The sequence below is a fragment of the Haliotis asinina genome, chromosome 7 (genome assembly GCF_037392515.1).
Source record: "Haliotis asinina isolate JCU_RB_2024 chromosome 7, JCU_Hal_asi_v2, whole genome shotgun sequence".
Classification (NCBI taxonomy): Eukaryota; Metazoa; Mollusca; class Gastropoda; order Lepetellida; family Haliotidae; genus Haliotis; species Haliotis asinina.
The window spans coordinates 38,694,197-38,715,681 of record NC_090286.1 but is presented as its reverse complement, the minus strand read 5'-3'; the positions used below and the strand labels follow the sequence as shown (position 1 = coordinate 38,715,681).

Below are 21,485 nucleotides of genomic sequence, written 5' to 3'. Positions count from 1 at the left end.
AGGGACGTAGGGGCAAGTCCAGGTTGGAAAGAGGGTGATATCAATGACGCTATGCTCCAGACCCAGGCAACAGATGTAAGGGCAAGTGAAGTCGGGGACAGGCACGACTGGACGCTCCCACCTCCCAGTTTACCCCACACTGGATTGTGGGAGAATGGGGATCTTCTGGGGAAACTGGACAATACTGGGGGATCCCTACGTAGCCGACTTATTGAGGCAGAGGTTCTGGCTCCCCATCATCGATCCACCTCTGACATTGTTTCTGCTACAGCACAACATGACCTCTTTCTACTGCAGAAACAAGCCATCATCCTGTCACAACACCAGGGTTTTATTCTCTGATATTCTTAGTGCTAACGAAAGGGTCCATGAAAGTGAGAATGATTCACAATCTGTCCTGTTTCAGTGAGAATTTCTTTGAACACCCTCTGTATTTCCAGATGACGTCCCACAAATACCTCAAAACTATGGTATGTGTCAACGATTTTCTCATCAGCCTGAACCTGCAGGATGCATACCTCCATTTCCAATACACCGAAGCGAGAGGAAGTATATGCGCTTATATTTCAACCTCCCATTTGGAATTTCAACTGCCCCATGATTGTCCATATCACAACTCCTATTTCCTGGTATCTTCAGTTTAGGGGCATCAATTTCGACCAGTATCTGGATGATTGCCTTATGCAAATTTTTGAACCGTCTGCTCCTGATACAACAATGTGATTTTACCTTACGTTTTATACCAACTAGGTTGGCTTATCATCCTGGACAAGTCAGAGCTTGATCCGTCTCACTCTCTAGCACTTATCGGATGCCCTTTTCAGACAGACAAGAACCTAGTTCAGATCCCTATTGACAGATGGTACAAGATTCAGTCGCTGATCCCACGGGTGCTCTCCAAACTATTGTCTTTTCACGAGTGGCAGACCCTTCTGGGACTATTAACGTCAGCGCAAGACTTAACCACCAGAAGTCTACTTAAACTTCAACCTCCAGTGTTCTCTTCAGCCATACATTCGTCAGGCAGATGTGCATTGACAGTTCCATCTTCTGCATTACTTACATCCCTACCTTCTTTGGTGGACTCACCCATCGAAAGTCTTATGAATTTGTGTGAAAGAGTGAACGCCGGATTACCACCTGCTTATGGACTTCATCATGCAAGGTTGGGGCGCTCACTTGCACGACCAGACAACTGCTGGCCTGTGGTCCGCTTATCAATGAAGTTGGCACATAAACAGTTTTACATTGATTGCGCCAGCAGTGTCTGTGGTACGCAGAAACGATTATTTCTTCCCCTGTCCCAGTCGAAAGCAGATGTCAGTAAAAACACAGTTGCCTTATGGTTAAGAACTACCATTTTGCAGGCATATACGGCAGCTTGGCTGGATTCCCCTACATCCTCCCATCCACACCAGCCCTTGCTTCGACTATGACACTTCATAGTAAGTGTACAGTGTCTTCAGTCATGGAAGGTTGTTGCTGGAGGTCAGATACAGATTTTGCCAATCATTATTTGTGTGACATGATTGTTAAAGATGTTAATGATGTACTCAGTTTCTGACTTTGGGTGTTTGCACAATAACTCGCCATTCCCTGAAGAAAGTGACCCTCGTAGCATGTGTATTTTCCTTCGCATGGACCACCATGTGTGAAATGTGTTGGGTTTTTTTAAACAACAAGGTATGTCAGTTAAGGAGTACCACTTGTGAATTCAAGTCCATGCTTTTTACTGCATTCCTGAAGCTTTTCATGCTTTAAAATGCTGTGGTTTTCTTTTTCATTTAAGACTCGGCTGCTATATTGTTTAGTGAGGCGATCCCTTCAGATGACACACCTATCTTCCAGCCTGTCAGGTTAAGTGCAAGAAGTAAATAGAGCAGGATTAGTTAAACATTTAGTAAAATCTAAGTATTTTTTGTATTTGTCGACTTATGATAAGGGCCCTCCTGTGTTATCAGCTAACCCCTGTCTTTATTTGTCATCTATGGGATTTGTGGAAATAACCTGAGGTGGCTCACGTTACCATCCGGCAACGCATCCGCACACGAGTAGCAACCAAGGCCAGGAAGTGATTACAGTCCATGTTTTTTTCAAATTGTCTGGCAAGCCACTTTTTTTTCGAAGCTGCAAGCAATAAGTGCAGGAAGTAGGTCGTGCAGGATAAGTATACAAATATTAAAAATCCTTAGATTTTACTAATATTATAGTGGGAGATACCAGAAACAGGCTTCACAACCATTACACATATTGTATGTGACCTTGGTTGAAATGTGCCTCAGTTCACCCAGCATTGAATGGGTACCTGGTAGGATAAAACTGTAATGTGACAGTTAACCTTCTAGTGCATTTTTTGAAAACATCATCACTGACTATTTTTATGTCTCATTTACACGAATTTTGCATTTTATTGCAGATGGCTGAGTCATTGAGAAATGCAAATGAGAGGTCACTGGTGATCGTTGATGAATTTGGGAAGGGCACAGAAACAGTAAGTTTTATTGTTAGAAAACAGTCATAATTGAATAATATTGATTTGATATCTTAAAACTATCCATTGTCACACATTGTTAGAAATGAATTACTCTTCCATGGCTTTTAACATAAGACCCATATACATTCATCGTTGCTTACTGTATTTCTAGGAGCAACATATAGTATCATTTTGACCAAGAGGGAGTACCCCTGCCGTGCCTGATTTCATACCCCTGAAGATTATGGTTAGAATTGATCTTCAGTAACCGATACTTGCCATAAGAGGCGATTAACAGGATCAGTGGTTCGGCTCTCTTACTTGGTTGATACATGTCATCAGGTCCCATTTGTTTACATCGATGCTTTTGCTGTTGATTGCTGGATTGTCTGGTACAGACTTGATTATTTCTAGACTGCTGTCATATAGCTTGGATATTGCCAAGTCCACTGTTAAACAACAGACAAACACTGCTCGTTTCCAGACAGATGGCCTCTCTCTGTTTTGTTCATGCCTGAAGTACTGGCTAGCACAGAATGCCCAGTGTCCACATGTCCTGATGTCCACTCACTTCCACAGTCTCGTCCACCAGAATATGCTGCCCCAGTCAGACCAGCTCCAGTTCCTAGTGAGTTACTACTTTTTTAACTGTAGTATTCAGTACACAAGAGTTAACCAAGGCAATCAACTTAGTTGTGAGTGATTGTATCAGGAACTAACCCTCATTGAAGAAAGATGTGTTTCATGAAAAGTGTGACATATATCTAAGAAGTATTACCAAACCTACATTTCTTTTTCATAGAGATCCTCCTTGGGGTACTTATAAGCATTTAAATGTTCTTTAAATTCTCACGACAGTTGTAACTATATTTTTTCAATAAAATATATACAAAACAAAAAACCACCCCTACAGGGCCCCTGGCCCCGTGACAGCCAAGAGCAGGTAACTCTTCAGACTATAGCCTCCAGCAAAACACTTCCTTTTCTGTCGCCCGCCTATGCAGACGTGCTTCAGCGTTCACAGAGATTCTTGCTTACCAAAGACAAAGACAAGTACTAAGATGAGTACCACAGAGGCTCAAACTGTATATATGGTTTCTTTATTAGACGCATGGGCGCATTGGGAATCATTTTTTACAGTTTACTTGTCAAAATGTTGTAACTTTTGCTGTAACTATTTTTATAAAAAATATGTCGTAAACTATGGTGTAGTGGCACTTAGCTTTTACCTTAACTACGTAGGTAGTTTTAGTTTTAGCTTTGCGCCCATGCGTGTCTTGTTTTATTTGTTGTTTACTACGCAACACTAGGAGGTTATTTGTTGCCTTGCAGTTTAAATCCTGCTCAACATGCAAATCCTCCATTCCGGCTAAAGACCTGCAGGATGTATGTCTAAGGGGCCTAGTGGAATGTCATCACGACGATCAGTCTTGTGATGTGTGCGCGGGTTTTACCCCTCAGACCAGAAAGTCTAGACACGCGGACTTCTTGTTCTATTCCAACCTACTTAAGGCGGGGGGGGGAGGGGGGATATCTGGGCTCAGGACCCTCCATCTAAGCGCTCCCACAAAAAGAGAGGCGCAGCTTCCTCTTCGGAGGGGTCGGTTAAGAAGGCCAGGGTGTCTAGGGACCCTTCCCCTTCTCCTGCCGCTGTATCCTCAGCACCTACCCCTACTTCGCAAGCACCATTAATCTCTGTTGATTCAATTAATGCCTTGTTTCAGCAACAGATGTCTTCAGCAATCAATGATAGATTCGGCACTGTCTGGTTTCCGAAAGGAACTGGACGCCCGATCTTCATTGAGCGGCCATGGTGGTTCAGTTGAGGGAGGCCGCGGCCCGGGCTTAGGCTCGGAGAACGCTCCTCCCTCTGGGCAGCCATCCTGCGCTTCGGGCGTTCAGGCGGATGTGCCTAGGGCAGTCGGCCCCAGCTTGTCCCGTGGGGCAAGTGGGGCAACGACGCCCGGTGTCGGCAGTGGGCAGGCAGCCTAGTGCTGCCCAGCCGCTGGGGGCATCGACATCCTATCCATTTCCTGGGCTCTCGGGTCACCCTCTGGTGGGGGGCTTGCCCCAGTTTCCCAGGTGACCTAGTTCGGGCTCTGGCAGGGGCGAACCTAGCGACTCGGCCCTTCTCAGTCTCTCTGCTCCTTCGAGTTCCGTCTCGGTAGCGCCCTCAACAGGCTCGCTTTACGGCGAAGGTTCCCTGTCTGAGGAGCGTGAGGAGATGGATATCGAGGAGGAGGGGATTGGGGAGGAGTGCGAGTCGGAGGTCATGTACTCGTTCGGTTCGTCCCTCAAACAGGTTAGAGAGAAAATTGCCGAGGTCTTACCTCAGGTCTCTATTCCTGTGTCGGAGCCCAACCCCTTGGAGTTTCGGCTCCCAGGGGAGGCGTTCGCGCCTACTAAGGTCGCCGAGGCGAGGTTGCGCCTGCTCCCATCACTGGTCGGGGAGGTAGTGAATCCGCTCCTTTTGGGTACCCGGTCGCGCTTTGATCTCCCGGAGATTAGTCGCCGGTATCAACTGGATGAGGTGGTGGATGAGTGTGTGTATGCCTCGGTCACCCTGGGGGGGTCCTCCTCTTCCTTGGCCTTGGCCAGGCAGGGCCGGCGGCTGCCGCCCTTCTCCACGGCCGCTCCAGCGCTAAGGTCCGCCTATCGTTCCTTTGAGGAGCAATATAGATGTGCGGCCCAGCAGCCTAGAGTAGTGGTCCATTCGGCTTACCTTTCTGCTTTGCAGGGGCAGCTGTTGGATCATGGGAGCACTGCTGACGACTCTCCGTCGGCAGTGTTGGGCCGGCAGCTTACGGACGTGCACTCTCATCTGGCGAGGGACAGCATTAGGTGCTGTGCTAGCCAGATGATGGGGCCGTCATGGGGTTGCGTCGGCTATGGCTATCCGTTGCCAGGTACTCCCCCGCTACCCAGCAGGCACTCATGGCTCTGCCCTACAGGTTGGGATCTTCCCTCTTCCCTGGGGCACTACAGGTTGTGCGGGAGGCCGCGGAGGCTGTTAGCACTTTCAAGGACTCTAAGCCCTTGTTAGAGCAACCCTCCTCGTCTCGCCAACGGCCTCCCACTCTTGCTTCAGCTTACCCTTCGGCGCCGGCGAAGGAAGGTGCTAAGTGGACTGCTCCGCTGCAGCACAAACGTAGCAAGAGGGCGAAAGGCAAAGGCAAGGGGCCTGCGTTGCAGCAGTCGCAGCAACAGCAGCCTTTTCGGGGCAAAGGGAAGCCTGCCCCGGCTTCCCATTAAACATTTGCCCAGACCCTTTGGTGTCCCCCACACAAGCAGGCGGAGAACTGCCGAATGTGGGGGTACATTGCCTTGCGCCAGAAGTCCCTGTAGACGGCAGGCTGTCACTATTCCTTTCGGAATGGCAGGCAGCCACTTCAAATCCCTGGGTCCTGTCCACAGTCAGGGATGGCCATATGCCACAGTGGAAGCGAGACCCTCCACGCTTCTCAGGGATTCGGCACACGCCAGTGCCGTTCTCCCGGGAAAAAGCAGAGGTCCTCCGTGCCAAGGTCCAGTCGTTACTGGACAAGGCTGCCATCGAGATGGTTCCGGAAGGTCAACAAGAAGACGGGTTTTATTCCACGTACTTCCTTGTGACCAAGAAGGACGGAGGGTTCAGACCTATCTTGAATCTCAAGGGGCTGAACAAGTTCATAGAGGTTCCGTCCTTCAGGATGGAGACACTGCGGTCAGTGATCTCTTCCGTAGAGACAGGGGATTGGCTCACGTCAATCGATCTCAAGGACGCTTACCTCCATGTTCCGATACACTCCGAGTTCAAGAAATACCTTCGGTTTTCGTTCGACGGGAAGTGTGATCAGTTTCGGGTTCTACCCTTTGGCATCTCCACAGCGCCGAGGGTGTTCACCAAACTTATGTTGGTTCCGGCTCAGCTAGCCAGGTCACAGGGCAGATGTTGTCATCCGTACCTGGACGATTGGCTTTTGAGGGCCCTCGGGCTCCTGTTATCACACGATGCCACACACCAAGTGATGGACATCCTGTTGAAGCTCGGCTGGATCATCAATCTCAAGAAATCAGACCTGACCCCCACGCAGGATATGGTGTTCTTGGGGGCACGGTTCAATACAGCTCAGGGGATTGTTTCCCTAGCCCCAGACCGCATCGTCAAAGTTCAGAGAACTGTATTTCAGTTTCTCGAGTTCCCCAGAGCCACAGCAAGAACTTGGCTTCATTTGCTGGGCACTATGGCGGCTACAGTGGGCGTGGTCTGGCGTGCGAGGTTGAGGATGCGACCCATTCAACAGGCGTTAGCCCAGTTGTGGTCTCATTCGGAGAGCTACGAGACTATTCTCGAGACTCCCGCTTGGTTGATTCCTCACCTGCGGTGGTGGACGGAGGTCGGAAATCCCCTTAGAGACACCGACACCTTCCCTCTCGATTCAGACGGATGCCTCCCTCACAGGCTGGGGGGGGCGTCCTGGGCGAACTATCGGTCTCGGGCCGTTGGGCCGAGGATGAAGTTACCCTACACATCAATGTGTTGGAATTGAGAGCAGTCTGCCGGGTGTTGGAGAGCTTCGTGGAGTCAGTGCGGGGTCAAGTGGTTCGCCTAGAGATGGACAACCAGACCGCTATGACGTATATCCTGAAGCAAGGCGGCACAGTGTCTCCGTCCCTCCTTCAGGAGGCGTGGCAGTTTCTGATTTGGTGCGACCAGTTCGACATTCGGGTACTCCCCGTTTATCTCCTGGGCATAGACAACGTCCGCGCAGATGCGCTATCGAGACGTATACTAGCCCCACACGAGTGGATGCTGCATCGGGGGATATTCGGGATTATTTCCCACTTGTTCGGGTCGTTCCAGGTAGATCTGTTTGCCTCTGGGGCGACGAACCAGATTCCTGTGTTTTGCTCAAGGATACCGGATCCGAGAGCGATAGCCAACGACGCCTTTCTGCTCGATTGGACAGACAGAGTACATTGGGCGTTCCCACCAGTGCCTCTGATCTCACGAGTCCTCTCGCAGCTGACCGCACAACCGGTTCGGCTACTTGTGCTTCTAGCACCGCTTTGGTCGGCTCAAAGCTGGTTTCCGGTAATTCTCAGGTTTCTGGCTCAGCCTCCTGTACTATTACCCTTTCGACCGGACTTACTATCCCAGAACGGAGCGCCACACCCCAATCCCAGGATTCAGTGGGTGGCTTGGCTGCTGTCCGGAGTCGCCTCCATGCGAGAGGAATTCCTGCACCAGTTGCAGACACAATTCTGGCTTCGCGGAGGGATTCGACGAACATTCAATATGAGGATAGATGCGCCTGTTATGCGCGCTGGTGTGTCGACAGGGGGATTCTCGATCCCTTTTCTGCAGATCTAGTATCTGTGTTGGAGTTTCTGCAATCTAAACTGGAAGCCGGTCTGGCCGCTTCTACAGTTAGAGGTTACTCCACGGCAATCTCTGCCTTCCACATTCCTGTCGATGGTGCATTGTTGGGGCAGCACCCTCTAGTTCAGCGCTTCCTTGCAGACGTGGACAGAATCCGGCCGGCCGGCCGGCGGATTAGTCCCCCGTGGGACTTGCCAGTCGTTCTTGATTGGCTGTCCGGTCCCCTTTTTCACAACCTGTCGGCTCTGTCCCTCCAGCTGTTGACATGGAAGACTGCTTTTCTTGTGGCAGTAACCTCTGGCAGGCGGGTAGGCGACATACACGCTATGTCCGCCAACCCTGAATTAACGGTGTTTCACAAAGACAGAGTGAGCATTCGATTGCCAGATACTTACCGTCCTAAGAGAGATAGCACCTTTCACGTTACGGCGCCTATTGAGCTTCCTGCTTTCACGCAGCCTTCGCCGCCCGGTACCTCTCTTCGACGTCCGTAAGACGTCCGTACCTCTCTTTAGATGTCCGTAAGACCCTTAAGGCTTATATCAAACGAACAAAAGACATTAGGAAGAATGATCAATTGTTCTGCTGTTATGGTGGCGGCAAGGCTGGCCTTCTGGCGAACAAGCAGACCATATCTAGGTGGCTTGTCTCTGCCATTTGTATGGGATACACATCAAAAGGTCGTACGCCCCTGAGGGTTTGAAAGCTCATTCGGTTAGGGCTGTGGCGACGTCTAAGGCATATGCGTCTGCCTTGCCCATTGAGGAGATCTGCTCCGCGGCTATTTGGAGCCGACTGAGCACGTTCATCCGTCATTATCAGTTAGACAGACTGTCAAGCGAGTGTGCTCGGTTTGGCCAGTCAGTTCTCACCAGTGGGCAGGGCACGAGTGCCCTAGCCAATTGAGCTACCCTTGCATTTGACGAACGATCATTTGACGAACGATCATTTGACATTGTAGCTGCAACAAGTAGACTGCTGGTGGTGTCTTACTGTATACTTTCCATCTTTTATCCCGGTGATGGGCTCTGTTATGGTGGTGGTATTTTTTGCTTTACCGGTCTAGACTGTTTCAGTCCTTCCCTAGCATCTTAGCCAGTGCACGAAAATGGACCCTGATATATCGGTCGCCTGTCTCGACTCGAAAAAAAGGGGGGGGGGGGGGGGTCATTTTTTATAAGCACCCTACGACTTTCTCATAGAAATGTAGAGTTAGACCGTGTAATAGCCTGGCCCTGGTCCACACCCCCACCGCAAGGCATAGAAGGTCACGTGACCAGGTAAGTTTGATTCCTTGTTACTTTCAGTTAAACGTAATAAAGGTTATCATCTTATGTCAGGTTTATGAGCAGACAGAATGCCTCTCCCTAAGATCAGTCTTTTGGAGTCTGTCTTATGCTTATAAGTACCCCAAGGAGGATCTCTATGAAAAAGAATCGAACAAACCTGTAGAGGTTGCAGATTCTTTGAATAGAGTCCTCCTTGGGGTAAGGCCACCCACCTCCCCACATTCTGTCTGTATTGCTTACAAAACGGAAGTGTTTTGCTGGAGGCTATAGTCTGAAGAGTTACCTGCTCTTGGCTGTCACGGGGCCAGGGGCCCTGTAGGGGTGGTCTCACAAGACAAAAACGATGTTTTTTGTTTTGTATATATTTTATTGAAAAAATATAGTTACAACTGTCGCGAGAATTTAAAGAACATTTAAATGCTTATAAGTACCCCAAGGAGGACTCTATTCAAAGAATCTGCAACCTCTACAGGTTTGTTCGAATTTTAAAAGAAAACATATGATGGCCCTTTCTGTACTCACGAGACAAAGATTTTGTGTCATAATCAATAATACTTCTTTAGATAAAATAGCAAATAGCCCCTGTGGTGAGGTGGTGTTCTTGTACCAAATTTTTTAGGGATACACTACATTCAGTAATGTCTTGTGCTTTCAGGTATTTTTGTTCTTTCAGACACTAAACACATTACACACTGGTGAGGGGCTTTTGTTCATTTACCAGATTGTTGAAGGACACTCTACATCCAGCGATATCTTGTGTTATCTGACATTTTTGTTCTTTCAGACACTAGACACATTACACAATGGCAAGGAGCTTGTGTTCCTGTACCAGATTGTTGAAGGTCACACTACTTCTAGCTATGCCAGTCACATTGCAGCACAGGCAGGATTGCCGCAGGATGTGGTGAACAGAGGAACTCAGGTGGACCAAATACTTGTATCCTCATGTCTGCCCAATGTATTTTGGCTGGTTGGTTGATTGTGTAATGCCGCACTCAACGGTATTCCAGTGCAGTGGGATAGCCTAGCGGTTAAGGTGTTCGCTTGTCATGCTGCAGACCTGGGTTTGATTCTTCATATGGGCACAATGTCTGAAGCCCATTCATGTGCCCTCCACTGTGATGCTGGTGGAATATTGCTAAAGGCAGTGCAAAGCTCCACTCACTCACTCACTCACTCACTCACTCACTCACTCACTCACTCACTCACTCACTCACTCACTCACTCACTCACTCACTCACTCACTCACTCACTCACTCACTCACTTATTACAGCATGATCACCCACCTACCCATTTGGTATGTCCCATTAGTCGCCTCTTGCAAGAAGCATTTGTTACCTAGATCTTCATGGGTCTCAATATCCTTATTGCTAAATTATGAATCAGTTGTAAATAAGCAGGCTCTGCTGTGTCTGTGTACTTCTATTTGTTACTGACAGAAACAATAATGGTTAGATGTAGGTCACGTGTCATATCACTTTCACAAATATTTTTTTCATGTGAACTGTGGATTATTTTGTTTCCTTGGTGCCCAGGAGTGCCCTTATTACTGGAACTGCAGTTTTACCTCATATACCATGATGAGCGTCATAGGCAGATCCAGGAAGTTTCAAAAAGGGTGTGTGTGTATGTGAACCTTTGGTGGCTGATCTTCTAAATAAATAGTCCTGTGATACACCTTGCTCTTTTCCCAATACTGCCCATAAATTGTGTCATATCACCCTTCAATTGTAGATAGGGAAGCCAAATGTGGTAGCTACTTTCAGGACACAGATGCCTAGATGGAATTTCAAAAAATGGAAACAGTGTTACAATTCTTTAAATGAAAATCATTTTGTTCATTTCGACAGTTAGTTCATGAAACATAACTCCCAGCCATGGAGTTATAATCCAGCCATAATTCTTGTGTAATTAAAAATGCAGTCAAGAGAGTGGTGTCAATTTCTGAATCTTGCTTTTAGGGATTTTTCAAATTTGTATTTTGTCCTTTGACTTTGGTATTGGTGTGTACCTGACATGAAAGTGCTAAGTTAAGAATCCCAATTCCATGTTATTGTTTTGATAGCTCAATAACTACTCTCATATATAGACAGATGGGTAGATTAGATAGAAATTCTCTCATCTGTTTGGACTTAAAATAACTGTTAGATAATTTGTTCTTTCAAATGTGTGTGCGGATTTGTTATCCTCTGATTCTATTTTTCAAGTAATTGTTTTGCTTTCTTCCCAAGCCTGTTCTAATGTAAACTGCGACATTGCCAAGTCATGGTATTGTTTACGTAAATTGCAAACAACAGTCTGATTCATTGTAACATGATTCATAGTTTACAACCTGTTCTCAGTGTTCACACTTTCAAATGCCTCGATACAAACAGTATGAAAAATAGACTTTGACATTTTAAATATACTGCATATAGTCACCTTGGTGGGGGGTGTTCAGGTGGGGTTGACCCCCCCCCCCCCCCCCTTCTGAAAATGACTTGAGACCTATTTGAAGATTTTTAAGAGCCAAGGGCATAGGGGCATCTGAACTCCTGCCTTCTTGAAAAAATTCCTGGATCCGCACATGCATGGTGCTGTGTAACTAACATATCTAGTGTCTCTGCCCTCTCTCCATGTCCTGTTCCCTGTCTCCAGAGGGGTCCATCTCAGTGTTCATGAATGTTTCAAAGTAACAGGGCATTGGGTCCTGCACATTGCAGATGTCTGTCTGACCCACAGAAAATTCACAGGACACATAGAATAAAAATTAAACACACATTTCAGATGTTAAAAATTTTTTGTAATTGGCATTGAAATTATGAATAAGCATAAAATTTGTAAATAGCCAACATATGTGACATGTCACATATGACAACATCAGTTGAAGGCATTGTGAAATATACAGTCTGACACTAACAGGGGTTGGCAGGTTGTAGACTTAAATCGGACTGTTGGCGAATCTGCGATTGGTCCGATTTGTCTGATAGCCTGATGCTAATTCGTGAAGCCTGCCATCTGATCCCCCCTGTCTGTAGCAGTTCTAGCTATGTCACAAGAATGCCATAACACTTAGAGCTGATAGCCAAATTAATGTGATGCAGTTATTCAGAACATCACCAAATCTTCATGCTGAGCTCAGTATTTACCAATACATGTAATGCAGGCACTCTGTACTAACTGATCATTTCACACACTTGTAAAATCAGCCAGCCTTCATCTCTTTGGTGTTTCATATCACAAATTAAGGTAGAATGCATAGGTTTTGAACTCTATCCTGTCAACAACACTATGGAGAGGGCATGTATCTTCACAGTCACAGAACATGAAAAATGAACACTGTCCCTCTCTTCCCCAAACACTAGCCCATATGTCCTACATTTTGTGGAAGACAGAAATTAGCCACTTTGACTTTCAACAAGGAATCATGATGTAATATTACCATTTCATATTAGATTTAGACATAACTGACAAGTTTTGTTGTTACTTGTCTCATTCATCCTAAAATCTACACAGAAATTCATATATGAAATGATTATTTGTTTTTAAATTGAAAGAACTTTTAAGACATGGCAGTATATGTTCTCACACTGTGGATGCAACTGAGAAAGCTGAATTTCACATAATGTTATTGATTTATGTTGTTAGAAAATAGAATCTGCTCATAAAATCAGTGGTAGTCACTGTCAAAGACTTCGCTCTCAGTATATCTTAGTATGTATCGACATGCAGATACCTGTATCACATTATCTTGCATTAGTTTGATAATTTCTATAATACACAGCCTTGTACAACCTTACCTTCTCTTTGGCACATATAACACTAAGAAATGATATAATGGCTTTTTGCATCAATATTTATATGCAACTTCATGGAAAACAAACCTCTGATTCTCACTTCCTCTATATGTATTCTATGCACTACTTCAGGTGTCAACTCTGCTGCGAGAATGCCGCCCTGTACACCGACTGGATACTGAGGATACAACATCACAACTCAAGAGGTGAGTGAATATGTTTTTTTTGCCACCTTTTTACAGCAATATTACACAACAGCATGTGAAGGACACCAAAAATGGGCTTAATGTACCCATGTGGGGAATCAAACCAGGGCCTTTGGTGTGATGAGCGAACAATTTAGGCTACCCCACCCCACCAGCTCAAAAGGTGATGACAGATATTCTGGTAGAGGCTAGCTCTTGTTATGGTGTTTGATTTTAATTAGGAAAGACCATCGACTATCTCATCCATGTGATAATTGAGATATAATAGTTCCCCATTAATGTAATTTCATGAGAGAGTGGTACTTGGTGAGACTCAGTAATTTGGTGGATTGCAGATGAAATGGGGAAATTTGCTTCTGAGGTAGATCATAGAGAGAATGTTGTAGACTAAGTGATTTTCACTTTGTTGTCATAGAGGTGTTGTCTTGCGAAGTGTGCTACAGGTTATAATGTTGTTTTATGTTTGTAAAGCTGTGCCCTAAAATTTTGACGAATCTTTTGTTACGGTTAAAAATTTTGCCATGACAAAAGGTGTAAGAAATCCCCAGTGAACCAGCAAAACAGAACAAAGACAAGTCTAAAACATTCAAAAATTGTATTATTAAGCAAGGAGACCAAGTTATACAAAGTCACATATCAGTTTCACAATACTGATTTCAAGTAAAATAGAAATGAGACAAAATCTAAGGCAATGGGTCACAAAAAATAATTCACAAACTCACCAAAATCATAACCAGAAACAGTTATGCAGAATGTAACACAGCAAGCGGTCAGGCAGTGGCTATGATGACAGATATTGATGATGTAAACTCCAGTAAATGTGTCTGTGTCCGTGTCAACACGGCAACTAGCATTTATACATACTGCGATATACAGAACTTTCGAGCACTTAAACCATCGCCACTAACGTGGAGAGCTCGTGTTTATGTTTGTCAAAGGGAGGTAACTCCAAAGTACTACCTTAGAGGCGTGCCGCTGAAATAATTCTCTGTAGGAAATGTGGCCCTTTATAACTAACGCTAAAACCTTAAATATTATGACCCAATTACAACTACAGTAATAATGATTAATAACAACTGAAATCACGTCAAATACACTCTTGTAACACTTTTAACATTTAGAAACAAAAGAAGGAAAAACTGTTCAGAACCAAGAGTCATAAAATATAATGAAAAAGCAGCAAAACACTTTTCCTCATCTTCAGCCTGAACTGTGGAAATCTAAACTTCTAGACTTGCATGTTTTGTCTTGGGCAATTTATTTCTTTATTACTCATGTTAAACCTGAAGCTAGTAGGGATAAAGGAGATAAAGGATTTGATATGCCATGAATGGGGCTTTAAATGTTGAATGAAACATGTTGTACATGAGTACTTTTTAATATGAGGCTGGAAATCTGAGTGAGAACCCTGTGAGGAAATGTCACCTTTCATGGTGACAATGTTTTACTTTGACATTACAAATATTGCTTCACACCGAAGCAAGACTGGTAATTTTTTTCTCTGTTTGACAACTCTATTGGCACTCCAGTTTGCCTGTGCCTGGAAGCATTTCTTTGAGGGTCTGTATGACAGACCACCTAAGCTTATACAGTATGCAGCACATTTCTCTGACTGTACTACATATGGCTGATTGTTGATCTGGCATTGTACTGTGTTTTGACTGGTGTTTAGATGTGAGAGGATGGTGACCCGCTTCCTGCAGCTGGACATGAAGACTGATGATCTCCAGTCCTTCCTGAAAGACTTCATCCTACCGGTCAGCAAGGGCAAGCACTGACCATCCAGTTCTGTCATGATCAAGATGTGCAAACTTCAGTCTTATTCAAATCAGATTCTTGTATATATACCTCTCAGATCTTCAAACAGAGACATCATATTGTAGGAAATATCTGAGTTTCATGTGACTGAAGAGCTAGATTTAGATGTAGTCAGCAATTTTTCAGTAGTCATGACAGCAGCCTGTAGATAATCAGCTCTAGAATGAATGTATCAAGCACATGTTTGGGGCTTGTCAATGCAACAAATGATATGACTGCAGGAAACTAATATGTAGGAGGGTTGATCCCAGAAAGCACAAAGTGGTGTATTGTAGGGATGTCACGATACGTAAGTTTCATGAATTGATACATATCACAATACCCATGTTATAATTTGATATGTATCAAGATACCTATTTTCATGACATTATTGGATACATTTAGTTACATTTGAACATCATTATTTCACATTTTGGGTCCATGAAAAGATCAACATTTTAAATTCTCAGAGATTGAAAAGTTCTGATATCCCATGTTTGTGCTTGAAAAATAACCATTTATAACTTTCATAACATTAAACAACATGATACAATTGCAAAATGTAAATGATACATAAACATTTTAAATGGATTCTTACAAAACTAAATATCTTTACAGTTTTGAATGTATCAATAATTGTATCGTCCTTAGAAGTATTGATGCATCGTTATATTACTGCATCATGGCATCCCTAATCTACTGCCAGGGGATGCGTGATCTTCTGTGAATATGACATTTTAGATTCAACTGTCAGCACTAGTTCAGACACGAGGACAGATATTGTTGACTATTTAACATCCTGCTCTACTACTATTGTTAATTGTATGCAGGTACCTTTTCATAGAAAAAGAGGGACAACATCACATTTTATCATAAAAGGTGTAAATGCATAACACTGATATTCATTATTTACAGTGCAGTAGTGCTAATTGGTTTATAGCAGAAGTGTGAAATGTGAGTTGTGTCAATTTAAAGAAAGTTGAGTGTTTGACAGGCAGACTCAATGGATAGTTTTAGGAAATGATGCATAGTGATAATGGACGTTCCTTGAAATGATGCTGAAAATTTAATTTGTCTGCTCCTTCCACATACATAGTGAATACTGTAGTCATCTCTGAGTCGTCAGTGATACATTGTCACCTCCTGGCATTCCTCTGAATATCCCTACCATATGTTGAATGGTATCCTGTGTTAGACACATTCTTCTTCAAGTCCGGCATTTGTATACAGTTAAATAGTGATATATACTGTGCCAAATATTGTTTTTTTACATGATAGATCATGTAGATCTTTTGTTGAATAAATAATTGAAAAATGTGTTACATGAATGTGTTTGTACAGTTTCCAAGATGAAAATCTTGCAGATTTCACTAATTTTTAGGAAGAAAATTTAAGGAAGAAAGTTAGTGAGAAGAGAATCGCAGAGGACGCAAATTACAGAAATTAATGATTTTTCTCACATACTAGACCCTTAACTTTTATGGCAATATAATTTATGAATTTAACCATCCCAGTCCTTCGTGCATGAGACATTGAAGATACTGAAACAACTTCCGTGTAATACCATTTTTATTTGGTCTCAAACTAGCGAAAGTGAGTTTGAGACTAAATCTTTCATGAGTTTAGTAAAAATGGTGTTTCATGAAAGCCAGTTTAGTATTCTTCATATAATGCTCCAACATAAATTGGTAGAAACTGTGGCGAAATTGCCTACAGTGTGCTGACTCTCAGCTTTCCGCGGGCAAGGTCAAGAGCCATGCAACAGAGGCAATAGCTATTATGATGTCATTTGTCTAACGGTATGACACTAGTGTAATTTTGGTGTAAAAATTGTACACAGCAGTATCTCCCCAGGCCCTGATTTCTCAAAACAAACTTAAGTTTTTACTCAAATTTGAAACTGAGTTTGACCAAATGAAACAACTGAATTTTAACTCAACAGTATTTTAAAATAAAAAGAAAACAACAACATAAATACTTAATTAATCTATCCACCAAACTCAAATTGTCTACTGTGTTTGCGTTTAATATTGATTTCAGTTCATTCTGGGAAATGAATTTTCCCGTATTTACTCAGATTTGATTAAAAACTCAAACTTAAGTCAAAACTGAGATTTAAGTTTGGTTCAAGAAAACTGAGATTTAAGTTTGGTTCAAGAAATCGGGGTCTGGTGAGAACCAATGAATTATTCATGGCATGACAGTGAAGTGGTTGAGGTCAACAATTTGATACTTCAGACATTTTAGCTGACTTCTGTACTGCACTGACTGTATTCCTGGAGTTTGAACATATCAGTGCTTTTCTGCAGTGGAAAATCACAGAAAAAACTAAATTGAACCTTAAATTATACAAGGAATCCGTGACAACTATTGATAACCATCTCACATGATTGTTTGGTGCACTTAACAATTTTCAAGCTATATGATGTATCTACACACCTTTGGGCAGGACCTTACTGCACATGAACAATACCCAACGTGGACAATTCACCACACCATGCCTTTAATGACAAAGCCAAAAAAAATAATATTTACAAGGTATTTCAAGTGTCAAAGATTTAAAAACTGCAAAGATGCTGATATGTCAGTGTAGAAATTGTAATCGGAGTCTCTACTTTTAGAATCATTGATCCTACTAGTAGAGATTGTAATCGGAGTTACTCTGTTTATGTAGAAGAACCTGTACAATCACAGTCTCTACCAGTAGAGGCTCCAATCTGATCCTGCTAGTAAAGATTGAAGTGGAATCTCTTCTGGTAGAATCTCAGATCCTACTACTTGAGATTGCAATCAGTCCCTCTGATTACATAGAATAACCTATAAAATCACAATCTCCACCAGTAGAAGCTCACATCTGGTCCTACTGGTAGAGATTGCAATTGTACGCTTATGGAATCATCTTTTGTAGAACATAAACATAAAACAATGCATTTGTATGTCATAACAGGGCATTTTGTCAGATCCATGTCACTGTTTTCACCTCTCCAACCACAAACAGGCTGGTGTCATTGTTCACACTGTTCTCCCAGGAATACAGTCTTTTTCCACACAAAGTAAATTCCTCGCCAACCATTTCCCCACCCGGCCAATACCCCATCCAAATATGTATCTGTCAGGTCATTTCCCCTTGATAATATCCTTAACCATCATAGCATATATAGTACACATGTAATGAAAACCCCTCATTGATGCCAACGCAGTGTTACAACATATTGTTGCTTTATTTTCATATTCTGTACCGCTGGTTCACTGATAGCTGTGGAGTGTAAGTCAGCATAACGTCCTTTCTCATATATATTATTGGGACAAAGAGATAGAAAGGGGAATTTCATGTGATGAAGCAGCAGATTTTACGGACGCTTCATATGATCCCGTCTGCGATGTTGAAGGGGGTTAAAGATAGAAGGCAGTGTTTTCGTAGACTGAACCAGTTCGTAGACGCGGTGATTCGTAGACTTGTATAAATAATTGAATAATATTATTCTGCAAGCGTATTAATTTTGATAAACCACTTGACTTACGTATTGTACAAAGATATTGTACAAAGATATGTTAAAGATAACAAGCGTTTAATATCTCGCAATACGTGTGTGTTGCCTAAGTGTCTGACCACTGCTACTGTGTTGTAAATGATAAATGTAATTGTTATTTTTAGAGCGATCAGCCTTGGAAAGTTTGTCCATTCGTCACCATTCCCCACTTTCCATAGCCTCCAAGAAGACTCGTCCCACTCTACAAGACGCCTGAAGACTCGTCCCACTCTACTAGATGCTTGTTACGAGTGAAAACGTGTTTCATATGATTTTTTTTATGGGGGATAATGCATTGGACGGCGAGAGAGTAACATGTACGCACATGCGTTTGTTCACTTACAGGCTCTCCTTGTTCCATATGAGTGTTGTCGCGGGCGATTTGCGGACAGGTTTTGGATATTCTATGTGCGCTTCCGACATTTTTAGGAAATGAAATTGAGTGACAGTGAGTTGCAAAGTAACCCATAACCAATCACATTTAAACTTAATCACTTTGCTTACATTTCATTTCACATCGCTGGCCATGCTCTTCAGCTTGTCCTTCATACATTCCACATGGGGAATGGCAGCTGCCCCTCAAGAATCTTTTTTACGTATTATCTTTTGTACAGTACTAATGATTACCTCTGCGTGATGTATTGTGTTGCGTTCCATGTCAAAATATCGTTTTGGTGGTTTTTTTCTTTACTAACTTTAAGACTGGGATGTAATCCGTTTCGAGTTAGTCCGTGTATATATTCCTTAGTTTAGTAGCTCTGTGAATACCAGCGACATATCGCCGCAAACGCGTTTGACTAGCCTTACAACAGTAAACATAAACGTAAAGGTTTTTGATCAAGGTATTGATAAAATAAGAGTGGTCCGAAGCTGTCGTCATTTCGATTTGAACAGGCCCTACATCAACACCATGGAAACCGGGTGGGATTTCATCCATGCATAGGAGACACGGTTGGTCTTGTCATAAGTTCCGCAGTCAGCTGTGCAGAGTTGATGTACCAGAACCCAGTGATCCCGGAATCGAATCCTTGTTCTTTGCGATTAGGCTCCTAATTAGTCCACGGCTGTGCTGAATGCTGAACCAATGGGTGTATAGTAATTCTATTCCTCGGAGAGGCAAGTCTAGATAGGCGGACTAAGGACCCCAGTCTGTCATTTATTTATTTATTTTTTTTTAGAAATTATCGTTTAAACTATTGCTCTTTAACACGATTCACGTTCTTGATACGCCCTGTTGCAACTGGGGTATTGTCCAAAGCTGCATTAAACATAACTCACTCACTCACTCACTCTCACTCTGGTCCATGAACGCTACATTCATTCTTACAGGCACTGGGATTTAACCATATATAATGACTTTGAGAGAATGTTTCCTGTAATTACTCTATCAAATTAATTCATGGGGCCAGTCTGAGTAAATAATAGTAGTTTAATGACAATGGATCTCCACCTCGAATACTAGAGCATGTTTAATTCGGTTTTGCTGCGTCTAATCCTTCCCAAACACACACGAACATACGAGTCTGCTCTTGATCGACATGTACAGTTTACCTATTTCGATCACCCAGTGTTTATCAATACGTTTCTACTCGTGGCAGACATTCCCGTTGTTAAACAGCTTATAACATAATATTGGGACGTCAGTAGGAATAGGGGTTTGCCGATTGGTAAGTCGGTTAAAACCGTAGGACAGCTTGTAAGAGCTTATCCAACTCAAGATTAGCAGGTATTATACGTGTGGGACGTGACTGTGATTGGCTACTTGGACATTGTGTTGTACAAATAGTATTCCATATTTCCATGCAGACGGAACAGAGGTAGCTTTATTTCCAGGTAATAGTGAGTGTGTGAGTTCAGTTGTACGCCGCATTCAGCAATAGTCCAGCTATATAGCGGCGGTCTGTAAATAATCGAATCTGGTCCAGAGAAGTTAGAGATCATCTGCATTAGCATCGATCTGCGCAATTAGGGAACCGATGACATGAATCAACAAAGTCAGCAAGTCCGACCAACCGATCCCGTTAGTCCCCTCTTACGACAAGCATGGGTCAGTCTAACCCGGATCTTCAATGGTGTCCACGAAAATGGTATTGGGAATTGGTTGAAATCTCGCAACTGATGATTGCTTCATTACCAACGGACAGTAATCGAAGAAAATTGGTTACCGACATTTTTCAGATTTTCCTATTCAAGTTGTGAATTGCAGACAAGTATATCATGATGCAACTTTCTAACTTTAAAGTGATGACTGATATATTCGTGGAGTCTTCATGAAATGTTCAGTCATTTTCAATAAAAGAAGAGAGTTTTCTAAAAATAAAACATGCTTCCCAGCCCTGATAACTTCGAAGATATGTTCCATAGTCATGTGTTACAAAGACTGAATTGCAGTTGTTCCAAAAACGGACCACCGCTACAGTTAGAACACAGTTTAATTTCCAGGATCTATAAATACAGCAGCTGCTGCCCTCGGGTCTCCTGTACTTAACAGTCTGAAATAGCTCAGTATACCTCTTGAATGTTGACTGAGTTTGGCGTTACACCGTTAATAGCAATACTCCAGTAATACCACACAAAAAAGGTTTCCCACATCCTACCCACATGGGGAATCGAACCGGGTTCTTCAGCTTGACATGCTTTAACCACAAGGCGACCAAACACCGTGATGTTATTACTGTCCCGGTTTTACAATACATGCAGATACAATGTAGGCCTCTTTATTTCAGCTGCATAAAAGGCGACTATGTTTGTTGTAAGAGCTAGGCGACCAAGGGGATCGGGTGGTCGCTGACATGGATAATGCAAACGGATATTTTGTCAATAATTATTACATGTGACGTATCAAATGAAGGCTCATCTCAAAGGGATTCTGATATTATGCCTTGTGGTGTTTTCAAAATGGCCACCGCTGTCTTTAAAATCACCAACGTAATCTCAATAAAAAATAGTTCTTTTTAATTGACCATACCCTGTGATACATTAAAGAAAACCCTTTTAGTAAGGAATTTAAATATATTATTATGAACACTACATACATAAGGCATGGCATGA

The 21,485-nt window shown here is 43.2% G+C and overlaps 1 protein-coding gene across 1 annotated transcript in view; it reads left to right on the top strand.

The window, feature by feature from the left end:
• Positions 1-16,221, top strand: part of LOC137291985 (mutS protein homolog 5-like) — a 61,464-nt gene extending 45,243 nt beyond the window's left edge. Inside the window, exons 23-27 of the mRNA XM_067823537.1 lie at positions 2,417-2,491; positions 2,958-3,101; positions 9,909-10,046; positions 13,034-13,107; positions 14,780-16,221. Coding sequence (XP_067679638.1) covers positions 2,417-2,491; positions 2,958-3,101; positions 9,909-10,046; positions 13,034-13,107; positions 14,780-14,885 — 537 coding nt within the window. The 3' untranslated portion in view covers positions 14,886-16,221. The remainder of the gene's footprint in view (positions 1-2,416; positions 2,492-2,957; positions 3,102-9,908; positions 10,047-13,033; positions 13,108-14,779) is intronic.
• The last annotated feature ends 5,264 nt before the right edge of the window (positions 16,222-21,485 follow it).